The sequence below is a fragment of the Nerophis ophidion genome, linkage group LG02 (assembly GCF_033978795.1).
Source record: "Nerophis ophidion isolate RoL-2023_Sa linkage group LG02, RoL_Noph_v1.0, whole genome shotgun sequence".
Taxonomy (NCBI): Eukaryota; Metazoa; Chordata; class Actinopteri; order Syngnathiformes; family Syngnathidae; genus Nerophis; species Nerophis ophidion.
The window spans coordinates 26,279,717-26,293,108 of NC_084612.1; the positions used below are offsets into that span (position 1 = coordinate 26,279,717).

At 37.9% G+C, this 13,392-nt stretch overlaps 1 protein-coding gene across 1 annotated transcript in view; it reads left to right on the top strand.

The window, feature by feature from the left end:
• Positions 1-10,991, top strand: part of LOC133538691 (CUB and sushi domain-containing protein 1-like) — a 1,135,806-nt gene extending 1,124,815 nt beyond the window's left edge. Inside the window, exon 75 of the mRNA XM_061880405.1 lies at positions 471-10,991. Coding sequence (XP_061736389.1) covers positions 471-630 — 160 coding nt within the window. The 3' untranslated portion in view covers positions 631-10,991. The remainder of the gene's footprint in view (positions 1-470) is intronic.
• Positions 10,992-13,392: the final 2,401 nt, after the last annotated feature.

Genomic DNA, 13,392 nt, shown 5'->3' on the forward strand with positions numbered 1-13,392 from the left:
AGTTTTAACTGGTGTATGCCCTTTAATATATTACAATAATACAAGGAGCAAAAACATTAATTCATGTTCCTTTCAATGAACCACAGCTCTCCATTGCCGTCTAGCTGCTAGCACTCATGCAGCCCAAGACCATGACTCTACCAAAACAATGATAATAAATATGTCCTGTTACACAAGCTGTGCTCTAAGTATATCCACGTTTCATTTCAACAGTATTGAAATGGTCCTAATGTGTGAATGTGAGTGAATGTTGTGTCTGTGTCTAGGGTTAACCCTGCCTACTGTCCGAGTGCAGCAGGGATAGGCTTCAGCCCCCCTGCTACCACTGAGAGGGGGCACGCGGTAGAACATGAATGGATACCCCATGAGAATATGTACTATAATAAACATTGTTGCTAACATGAGAGATGTGTATTCACTTTTGTGAAAATAAATAATATGCGCAATAACCCCATGTTTCTCAATTTCAGAACCCGTCCCAAGGTCCAGTTCAATGGCTACGTGGGCCATGAAAACACCAATGGCCAAGCATCATTCGAAAACCCGATGTACGACACCAACATGAAGCCCACCGAGGCTAAGGCCGTGCGATTCGACACCACACTCAATACAGTATGCACTGTGGTATAGTCCATCACACCTACTGCTACCTTAAAAAAAGGCAGTTGTGCAGTCTGACACGGCTGTCTGCCTTGTGGTTTAAACCAACAGGACAAACAAACAAACTCATGAATGACACCAGAGCAGTCTGTGTGGTGGCATGCTGGTCAGCATACACTGCATAAAAATGTGCCTCTGCTCCCTCCCAAAATGAGGATCCACAGCCTCTCCCTCCATCTGACAGGCAATAGTGGGAGCAGACAGTGATGTCATTAAAAAGTTAGTTAATTTGTCAGGGGGGTTTAGACGTGAAGGGAAACACAGGCAGAGGTTCGGGGTTTCCAAACTTCCAGCATAGAAAGGTGTAAACTGCACCAATGGCCTTTTGATACCTTTCCCCCAATACGATTACCATATAATACCAGGCTTACTGGCTCCATCACTGAGCACAAAGTCGGATTTAACCGTAACTTAAGTAACTTTTTTCGTACTGAGGTACATTGAAACGTAAATCGACTATATCTAGAGACAACTTGGTCCTTGGAGTAGACAATTGGGAGGCTTCCATTTGTTGAAAGGGGACAATCACAAGCCTATGCATTGCTGCAGTATCTGGCAACACATGACGCGAAGCCATCCATGTTGCATTTTGTCGTGTTTAACGTAGCTGATTATGTGGGGACTCGTCCCGCTTAATGCATTGAAATTGCCCAGTCTAAAGTGTAGTCCGCCTTAGGCCAAAAGTCAAGTTGGATACTCTTCACCCACTCCTATGATCCTGGACCTGTAAACCAGCCCTCCTGTAGCTCCTATGAAAAAACAGCTTAACGACTAAACACCTAAAAAAGTCCCAAGACAACAAATTCTGCTCTAGCAGCAGTCAGAGTATGCCCAAGCAGAAATCCACGTTATTGAGATGCTGCACACAATTGTGAGGTTTCCGAAGACCTGTCAAACACTATCAGACAGTCCATTCTTGGACTTGCCAGAATTCCTTGCTTGTTGGTTGAACTAGAGGACGCCTGGAGGCAATAAGCTGTCAGAATTGTCCACCCAGGATGGAAACGTCTTCATGTCGGGTGGAAGAAGAGGATATCAACCAGGTGATATTTGTATCATCCAGCCACAAAGTTGACTTTAGACAAATGGACGGAGGAGCTTCTCTGTTTCTGAACTGGGAATGAGAGACAAGGCCAGGTTGCTATGGAAACAGAGGCAAATTGTCTCTTCTGGCATTTTTCTTCAGTGAAGATATTGATGAACTTATGTTCAAAACCCAGTGGCCCAATGGGACTTCCCAATCCGCTGCTGCTGGGACTGCCCAAGTATAAACTTTATACAGACTCTTAAACCGCACAAATTTTGCACTTAGTGTGTTTTTCTGACTGGGGTGTGAAAAAAATAATTTTGGGGGGTAAGAAACGGGTTTGGAAAAAAAAGTCCTTCAAATTAAGAACATTTTATTCAAAGCTCTTATCTTAAAAAAAAAAATGAACTAAATGATGGCTAATACAGGGTTACAGAGTGTTTGTATATACACATTTATATTTAACATCCCTGTTTGTTTTGTTGCCGTGACAACGCTCTACGCCACCCAGAACGTTGTGATGAGTTTACCTGTGGACCTCCGGCCTTCTTGTGTGTCATATTGGCGCCGTTGTTGTTAATGATCTGGAAGCTCATACTGAACCCTGCTACGAAAATCTCCTAGACAGCACACAGTGTGATGCTTCACATTAAGATGACATAGTATATCTCAGTGTGAACTCATGAAATCCACGCAGTAGTAGACAGTAGAAGTTTTCAGACACAACATCTTTCAAAACATGCATTTTTAATGTCCCCAACCACTCTCGTGCGTCACCCATTTCACATCCTTAAATGCACTTTTTCCACCCAACACACCCTTTTAAAGAGCACACCCTTTCATCACTATCTAGTACAATTACCTCTTTACTACTTTTTGTGCCATCCTGATCAATACGAGGCAAGATAAGATTAAAAAGCTGAGTTTTCCAAACTGGCTGCAAGAAAGAATTGTCTGATTTTCAATTACTTATCTGGCATGAGTGAGTCATTAATATAATTGGCTCTCACTATTTTATGCTAGGAGAACCCACCTGCAAACAGTGGAACTTCTAATGCTCAACACAATCTATAATTGGAATGTTGCTTACTAAGTAGGAAGGGGATTCATATGCCCCCATTCATTACTGTTTACCTGACACATGAAACATGGCGTGTCAATATCTAGTTTAGCCGCCCAAAGGCAGTAGACTGTTGCATATCTTAAAATATGTTTTGTGGCAATCCCAACATTGACCTGCTATGTAGAGTGGTACTTACCATAATTTTCAGCAGACTGCATTGCAAAATGACTTCCCCCCTCTCCCCATGTAAGATCCACCCAGGACTGGGGCCATATGAATCCCTTCCCCACTGTGTATTAAATCATTTATTATAATTACTGATCTGTTTGAGGCGACATCATATCCCTTCAGTTGGTCTTCACGGTTAAAGAAGTAATTTTCACTAATGAGTCGAGTCTTTTTAACAGCTCTTTCAAGTGACTGATGATAAACAATGAATATAAAAGTGATTCAATTCCAGGTGTTCAATTAAGACACCAAGACAAAATAAAGGCAGTGGAAGGTTTTACAGTTGTTTTTTTTAATTGGGCGTGAAGCAGTAGTTTACAATATTGAACTGCAAATTGTATGGAGTACTAAATTTAAGTGTTTATTAGCAGTAAGCGAGAACCCTCAAAATAATTAAGAAATGTGTTCTCAAAATATTTCATTCGGTGTATTTACAAAAAATTGAGGTCGCTGCTTTACATCAAAGGAAAATTGATTTTTTTTTGTTATTGGTCATTGTCCACAATCTCTAAGTGAACCAAGAACACATGTTTCCCTTTTCTGTACATACTAAATTGTGGAAAACTGCAACACAAATACAGGAAATGGGGGGTTCCACACCATAAGACCATCGCAACATTGCTAGGAAGTATTTTTTTTTTTCTAATTTGAGGATTGAAGATTCTTCCAAATTTGCCAGTGAAAGGAGAGCACAAGTGCTGAAAGATACATCCATCCCATTAGTCGGCATCCCAGTGAGAGTGAAAATTCTAAGGAAGAATAGAAAAACAAAAAAAGATTGGAAATTTGAAGTCACTGTTTTTTTTTCTTATTTGAAACTTTAGCAAAAGTGCTACATGATAACGCTCCAAGGCTCTCATGAAGACTGCTGTTAGTGGTAGCAAACACAGGAACTGCTCTCTTGCCTCTTGTGGTTGACGGAAGTAGTAAGTAGTACTGCTATGGGCTTTGTGGAATAAATGGACCTAGGAAAAAAATTACGGTGATGCTTAAAATGACCTAAATATTGCATTGTAAAGCGCTTGTTGGTAAATTATGTACATATTTGCAGCATGTATATGAACCGGTGAGACGCCTCTTACAAGCAGTTTTTTTTACTTTTTAGAATGCACAGAAAATGGAAAGATGTGTGTTCTTGCCCAAAAAATATATATATATTAAAAAAGTGCAGGTTTCGTTGCAGAATTTTGTGCGTCTTCACTTCTGTTTTTATGTTTAGTATATCTATCACAGAACTAAAACGTAATTTATATTTTGCTTTTAAATGTAGTTGAGGTTATCTTAGCAACATTAATTTATTTATTTTTTCCGCAAGCTGCTGCACCCCTGTAGTCTTAAACACACCTTAAGTGTGAGCTGCTTCTCCAGAACAATCCAATTGGGCGTGAAGCAGTAGTTTGTATTGTCGTAAATGTCCAACATTTACAACAATGGACATGCATGTTTTCAAAACATGGACATTTTTAGCAAAATGTTAAAAAAAATAAAATAAAGTCTTTTGCTAGTTTCTTTGGTTGCTTCTGGCCAGAAATCTAAATGCCAACCAGAATACAAATAATTTTGGTCCAAATTATTATTAAATTACAGGGAGGCACGGGTCTTGTGGTTTCTTTCAGCAACTTTAGAGTCATATTTTACCCCAAAATCTTGACTTTATAGGTTCCACTGTTTACCATGTCTTCATCTCTATAGTTGCGTTTTACACAGTTGACCTTCAGACCTCTGTCACGAGCTTGCAATCAATACATTACAAAATCCAGTCCACACAAACAAGATATGCATTTACTAGAAACCATTTTCAAAAATAGAAACAATAAAAAATGAAAAATATCAAACAACTGTTAATTTACCTTGAAATGTTTGAATAAATTAGTATTAATTTCAATAATTACAAATGAACAGAAAGCATATTGTCTGACTGTTCGCGGTTTAACTAACTCATGAAATGTGACGGATTTCCCCTGGCCGCCAGGGGGAAGTAGCGTGTTAAGTATCTTAAAATGTGTTTTGGTAGCAATTCCAAATTTGACCACAGCGTCAGTTGTTGTGCAGCGTAGCGCTTTCCATAATTTTCAGCAGACTGTGTTGCAAATTTTTTTAAAGGTGAACATTATCACCAGATCTATGTAAGCGTCAATATATACCTTGATGTTGCAGAAAAAAAACCATATATTTTTCTAACCGATTTACGAACTCTAAATGGGTGAATTTTGGCCAAATAAACGCCTTTCTATTTATCGCTCTCGGAGCGATGACGTCAGAACGTGACGTCACCTGGGTAGTCAATCGGCCATTTTGTCAAACACATTATACACATCGAGTCAAATCAGCTCTGTTATATTCCATTTTTTCGACTGTTTTCCGTACCTTGGAGACATCATGCCTCGTCGGTGTGTTGTTGGAGGGTGTAACAACACGATCAGGGACAGATTCAAGTCGATTTACGTAGAATGTGCATCGATTAGCACGGCATGCTAATCGATGCTAACATGCTATTTACCGGCGATGCCAAGGCAGACATGGCACAGAGATGTATGGATAACCTGCAGATGCATTTCCAACGATAAAGTCAATCAATCAATCAATCAATCAATCAATGTTTACTTATATAGCCCTAAATCACTAGTGTCTCAAAGGGCTAAAAAGTCAAAGAAATCCCAAATGTGAGTTTTGTTGATGTTGTTGACTTATGTGCTAATCAGACATATTTGGTCGCGGCATGACTGCCAGTTAATCGATGCTAAAATGCTATTTAGGCTAGCTGTATGTTCATTTGAAACTATAATTACATCCAGCGTTTCATTCCACCCACATTTAATGCCAAACAAACACTTACCAATCGACAGATTTAAGTTGATCCAGTGTCACAAGATGCGAAACTTCCGATCGTTGGTCTGCACATTTTACCGACGATGCTAAGGCAAACATGGTCGAATAGCGTCAATAGATATTCTCTCAATAAATAGCTTCAGTTTCTTCTTCAATTTTGTTTTCGCTATCTGCCTCCATACTCCAACCATCCGTTTCAATACATGCTGAAATCCGAGTCTGAATCCGAGCTAATGTCGCTATATCTTGCTGTGGTAACCGCCACGTTGTTTGTATTGGCATCGCTATGTGACGTCACAGGAAAATGGACAGTGTCTTCGCAGATAGCGAAAATCAGGCACTTTAAAGCTTTTTTTAGGGATATTCCGGGACGGGTAAAAATTTTTTAAAAACTTCAAAAAATAAAATAAGCCACTGGGAACTGATTTTTATTCGTTTTAACCCTTTTGGAATTGTGATAATGTTCCCCTGTAAGCCCCCCTCTTCCTCTTACGCGAGATCCCGGGAATGGGTCCATATGAATCCCTTCCCCTCCTGTAAATTTCCCTTAGTAAGAAAGTAGATTGAAAAGACTTGTAGTATGTGTGGTGTAGCAGTTCAACAACAAGAACTAAAGAACAGCTTGTCACAAAATCTTTTAGTGTGTGGTTCGGTTTATACTGGTGTGCGTGTGCACCCATTAAATTGATCTAATTATATAATTTTAGATTTCCCAATGAGCCAAGAGGGCATAATAGGACCTGAAATTAGAAGGCTGTGAGCCTTCCCCACAAAAGGTCTAATTTTAACTGCTAATGGCACACCGCTGATCTCTAAGTGTGCCCGAACACAAAAGTTGACACTGTTTATTATAGTCCGGTTTATCCTGCCATGCACTTAATTAGTATTGCACTGCAAGAGGTTACATTTGGGCAAGAATTGAACTAAATGCACAGTGAGCGCAGTGTGTGTTTGTGTGTGTGTGTGTGTGCGTGTGTGCGTGTGTCCTCGAAAGGTTGCTGGTGCCGTAATATGGTCTCCTGCCTGCAGCCAACATCAGAAGTCATTACAGGCAGATAGCGGCCATGCAGAACGAGTAAACAAAATGAAATTTAATTAAAGAGAGGAATGTTTACCTTTCACTAACTGGCTAGCTTCTTATCTTCTGCTGCTAATTTGGCTAATGGAAGCAGAAGAAGAGTTGTTGCAGAGCCATTGATGGTGTGTTGTGGGTCACATAGTTGATTATTGTACCGCCAGTGTGGAAGCTGTTCCAACTGAATGTGCGGCTCACAGTCATGTAGAGATGGCTGGGATAGTTCCAGCCGTCGGTGTCACCCTTACCAGGAAAACTAGTAAACGCTTTGGACGGATGGAGTAGTTGCAGTATTATTTGTAGGGCACACACATTTAAGAATTTGGCTGTAAAAGAAGGTCATTGCTGATCTTCGTTTGCGCATATGCTCATTTTAATTCCTCATGTTCTTATAAAATGTTCGGATCATGCAGGACAATCTAGTTAATGTAATTTTCAAAGAGATATTGACTCCATTATAATACAGGTATCAAACTCAAGGCCCTTGAGCCACATCTGGCCCGCCACATATTATATGGCCCGCGAAAGCTTGGAAATATAATATGCATCAATAAAATATTTTATCTAAATCTATTCATTGTTTCCAGACAATGTGGCAGAAAGAAATACTCACAATTGCACAGCTTTTCAAATGAAATATTATCAAATAATGTAACATTTATTTTATTATTATTATCTGTTCATATAAAATAAACTATTATCCACTTGACTCCTGATTTCAAAGCAAGTTATCCAATAAATTGTACAGTACCAAGGGGAGTAACATGGCCCCATTCGTCACGGTTTACCTGACACATGAGAAGGGACAAATTGAGGGGTGCACTATGCACTTTAGCCGCTAGATGGCAGTATAGTGTTGAATGGCTTAGAATGTGTTCTATGGAAATCCTAACTTTGACCGCAGCGTCACTATGTGCAGTGGCACTTTCCATCATTTTCAGCCGACTAAATTGCCAAATGATTAGACTTAGACAGACTTTATTGATTCACAAGGGAAATTGTTCCACACAGTAGCTCAGTTACAAAGGGTGGAAAGGATTGCGCAGGTATAAAGTAGACAAAAAATGTACCATAGTAGCAATATAAAATACAACATCTATGTAATATTTACATATATATACAGTATAAAACATATATATTATATTATAATTTTATATAATATAAACAATATATAACAAATCCCAACTACCATGTACACTATTACAGTATATGTAACAGCTGCAGCATAAAAGGTACATTATGGTACACTCTTAAATGATTAAAGAAAGAAAAAATATAATCTGCTATTAATATTGATTAATCTTGAGTTAACTGTGAACAAAATGTGATTAATTGTGATTAAATATTTGAATCATCTGACAGCCCTAAAGAATATGTAATACTTAAATCCATAGGAAATTATGTAACAATATAATGAGGTAAATTACTTAGTCATATATTATTGACTGTTTTAAGCAGCCCTCTAAAGGGAGCCTCAATGAAGAACAGTTTGACATCCTTGAATTAATGCATGTGTTCAACCTGAAATCTTATTCTTCTGGCCTCTCATGATTATTTGTCTTATAACGCACCGTGTGCATGGTCCTTTCAGAATAATTGTCACAAAAAGTCAAAAGAAAAAGCAAAACATGCATGGACTTTACACGTTATCACCGTTTCACAGGTTCCACTCTAAAAGACCACCAGTGGGCTCATGGAAGCCGGAGATTATAGCGATATGCTATGATGGAAAAAACAATTCTTTGCATTTCTGAGCGTTCACAATAAGACAATGTTGCGTTGTAGGTTTTTTCTTGTTCCAATACTTTATTTGAGAAGATATTTCTAAGGCAGTTTAACTTGTGCTTCACTTTGTTGATACAGATTAAGACTCACTTTGAGAAGATGGGGACTGCATACACTAAAATAATGTATTTCTTGTTTGTGTGAAGTGGATTTATAACGGTATTGTTTCAACAAACCCCACAAAGATATGTCTTTTTTTTTTTTTTAAAGGAGGTCAGCAACTCTCACTGGCACTATCATCACCGTCACTATCACCATCACCATCACCATCATTATCATCCTCACCATTACTCTCCTTTTTGTCTCCATTGTGATGTGCTGCTCAACTTGAAGTTGCAACAGAAAATACATTTTTGTACAGAAATCTATTTTTTATGAAGAGTTTGTTTAAGAAAAAAAAGTGTTAAAGATGCTGTACTTTATATGATCAAAGATGTGGGTTGCAACAACATCTTGTTTATGGTAAGAAATACAACATTTTTAGTGCTATTATAATCCACCCAAAATGATTGGAATGAGCGATGCTGCACAGGAACACTGGATATTGCAAAAGTCTTGGGTCACAATTATATATGTTATAGCGATGCTATAATGACTGTATACAACTGGAAAGTCACTATGTAGCGAACATACCTCCACCAAAGCTGTACTGCTATTTTTGTCCTTCTGTTTTCGTTATTATGCTACTTGTTTTTTTTTTTGCCCATCATTTTGGTTGGTGAACACATCTGCCATTGCAGTTAAAACAGTAAAAAAAATAAATGCACATGTATCTATGGATGGTCAAATATGACAAATTTAAATAGATAATAAAATCAAATTAAGAAATACATCTTTGAAAAATAATTTAAAGGCACCATGAATTAGTATACTTATAATAATGTGTAATATGTGATGTAACATGCTGAAAGTGGATTAAAAAAGAGACATGTGTGGTTAAATTTGCAAGAGTAGATTTAATTATGTAATTTAATGTTTGTATTTATTTGAATAGATTATTAATTACTTCAATATTTATTAATTTGGTAATTTTATTATTGATTTCATGATTTAATTCATTATTATTTAATGATTTAATGAAGTAGTTGACAATTTAATAAATTATTCAATGGTGTACTGATTTAACTTTTTTTTAACTTGTGGCTGCACTAACGCACAAGTTCATAAAAATTATTAAATAACCATTAAATACAGATTTAAATTAAAAAAAGACATGATCAAACAATTAATGACACATTGAAATAACTCGTTAAATCATTATATTTATTTTACATTAAATAAAATAGCAACGCGAATGGTCCAGGAATTGCCTTCCGCCCGAATCTATCTGGGATAAGCTCTACCCAAAAATCATAAATTATCATGACACTTTTAATAATTTAAAAATGTATTTAATTTTGAGCCTGCATATTTATCCAGGTCCTCACCAGAATTAAGTTTTAATTTTGTTTTAATATTTGTGAGAACATTTTTGTTCATATTAAGGCTGTGCTCTTTTTAATGGTTTTATGAAACTGTTTACAAGTAGCTACCTATGATGTAGAAACACACTCACTGTTATTAACAGCTTATAATTTTCCAGATTCGGTCACGATTAGGTCCAATTTAAACCATGCTAATCCGGATTTATATAAATTATTAGTATGCCCTTATTATAAAGTGGTAAGTGAAAAAATGTGAATGCAATATATTGACAGTCCTTACCATCTGAGAGTCACTTTTGCTATCAAAAACTGTTGACGGTGACCCAGATATTTTCCTGCCTACAGTGTGAGCATATTCTTTTTTTAATTAAATTTGACGAATATTACGTTAATATTGACACTCATGATAAGTTTGGGCTCACTAACTCTGTTATACAGTACATGCATACCGTTCAATGTCTTGTATTGTGTAAAAACAAAGGATGGTGTGGGCCAAGACTTTTGCACGTTATAATATTACATTTTTTGGTAAACATGGAGCTGTTGTCAGTTCTTTTCAAGACAGTGTTCCTGTGAAAGAGCAGATCATGATAATATTAATATTCCATAATCTATAACTACGTTTGAGACAACCGTTCTCATAAGAGCTTTGTCATGACATTTCCGGCCCTAAAGAGACACCCCATGTCTGTCTAGACGAAGAGAACCACATGAAAGTGGAATTAAAATAGGGACACAATTGGATGCTCCGATTCAATTGTGATTCTATTGCAATGTTTGCAATCCACTATTTTGTTCAATTAATGAGCGAGGAACACATATTGCGAGTAAACGGTATGTGAAAGCAGCCTCATAACCTGTTGTCAAAGAGACTCACACTTTATCAACTATTTTGAAGATTTGAGAATAAAGTTTTTATACAACAACTTATTTTTTCCCTGAATCCGTCTGTGAGTGTGTGTCTGCCTGGTGCGCATGTTAAATAACAATTTAGACGGCGTGATTGAAAGCACAGCAGCGACTTCCCGGGCTCAAAGCAGCACAAGCTTTCCTGTGTGGACTTTGCATGATTACACTTCTCTCAGGTGTTCTATCCTCTTCACACACTGTGACAGTGTTCACACAAGAATAATGGTGGACTGTGTGTGTGTGTATTTTTTGTCCTTAGAGCTTTGAAAGCACTTTGACAGGCAGCCTCAACTTTGGATTGGCTCCAGCTTTTGTCTGCACTCCATTCAAAACAGACGGATGTTACATCTTGCTGCTTTATTAATTGGAGGGACATTTTTTGGGATAGAAACGACACATTGACAACAAAGTCATCAAGCGGTTTTCATAGAAGAGCTTAATATGGGACATTCTAATATGTAATAATAGGTCAGTAGTTTTTCATTTGCTCCCTGCGATTCAAATAAGTAAGTTATGAACAAAATGTCATAAATGTTTACGATATTAATATGGCTATGCAAGTTCAATAATAAGGTTGCTTGAATCAAACAAATACAGGTAATGCAAAGTGGTTCGTTCCACTTGGGTAGCAGCAAATCTAGCTTGATCCTTCAATCAATCGATCACAATCGATATGCATAGCCCTTAATCACAAGTGCTTCAAAGGGCTTCACAAGTCACATCGGGGCAAGGAAAAACTCCAAAAGCAAAAGAAGAAATCTTGGTAAGGGGCGGCAGATGTGGGTATCACCCGCCTGGGTGGCTGGCTGCAAAGGATACCAACAGGGTACAGTTATTGAATGTTACATTAATGGGGTAATGTGAGAGTCCAGTCCATAGGGAAGGCACCAGAGGGTGGTAAGAGGTCTTCTTCCATGTGGACAAGTGGACAACGCTGAGACATCACAGGAAAGTAGGCCACCCTGTGTCATGACTTGGGGCAGCGAGCGCCTCTTCCAGACTGGTACCTCTTCAGTGATGATCCACCTGGTAACCTCTCCATGTAGGGGAGGGGGGACATAGCAGAAAAGAAAAGCGGCAGGTCAACTGACTTAAACAAGATCTATTTAAATGCGTTTTAGGGTGGAACTTGAATGCTTCTACTGAGGTCGTGTCTCTGACTGTTGCTGGTCGAGAAAAAACTCTCGAGCCTGCTGATTTTTTTTGGACTCTGGGAATCACGACTAAGTCGTCGTTTTCCAAGCACAGATTTCAGGACAGAAAGTACGGCACAATACGATCATCGGGATTAGATGGTGCTAAGCCTTTGAGTAACCTGGACCTTGGGTGTTAAAAAAAAAATCTGGCTGTCCACATCACTGTTTTGCGAACCGCCACTTCATTTTTAAAATAGCCCGTTGCATAATTTTAACTTGGCTCGTCACGTGATTTTATATGGTCTGTTATATCATTCTAAAATGGCCCTCCTCATTATCTTAAAGTGGCCTGCCACACTATTTTATGTTGGGATTACAAACCCCGTTTCCATATGAGTTGGGAAATTGTGTTGGATGTAAATATAAACGGAATACAATGATTTGCAAATCCTTTTCAACCCATATTCAGTCGAATGCACTACAAAGACAAGATAAAAACTTTGTTTTTTTTTCAAATAATAATTAATTTAGAATTTCATGGCGGCAGCATGTGCCAAAATAGTTGGGAAAGGGCATGTTCACCACTGTGTTACATCACCTTTTCTTTTAACAACAGTCAAGTTTGGTAACTGAGGAAACTAAATGTTGAAGCTTTCAAAGTGGAATTCTTTCCCATTCTTGTTTTACGTAGAGCTTCAGTCGAAAAACAGTCCGGGCTCTCCACTATTTTACGCTTCATAATGCGCCACACATTTTCGATGGGAGACAGGTCTTGACTGCAGGCGGGCCAGGAAAGTACCCGCAGTCTTTTTTCACAGAGCCACGCTGTTATACCCACCTGTTCCCAATTAGCCTGCACACCTGTGGGATGTTCCAAATAAGGGTTTGATGAGCATTCCTCAACTTTATCAGTACATTTTGCCACCTTTCCCAACTTCTTTGTCACGCGTTACTGGCATCAAATTCTAAAGTTAATGATTATTTGAAAAAAATATACATATATTTTTCAGTTTGAACATCAAATATGTTGTCTTTGTAGCATATTCAACTGAATATGGGTTGAAAATGATTTGCAAATCATTGTATTCCGTTTTTATTTACATCTAACACAATTTCCCAACTCATATGGAAAAGGGGTTTGAATATGTGGCCTGTGAAAGGCTGGAAATTAAACAGCACTTTCTGGCTGAGTGTATTTGTTCTTTTAATTTTTACACAGACATGTTGCACATGCAACAGCACAATGTTTGACACTT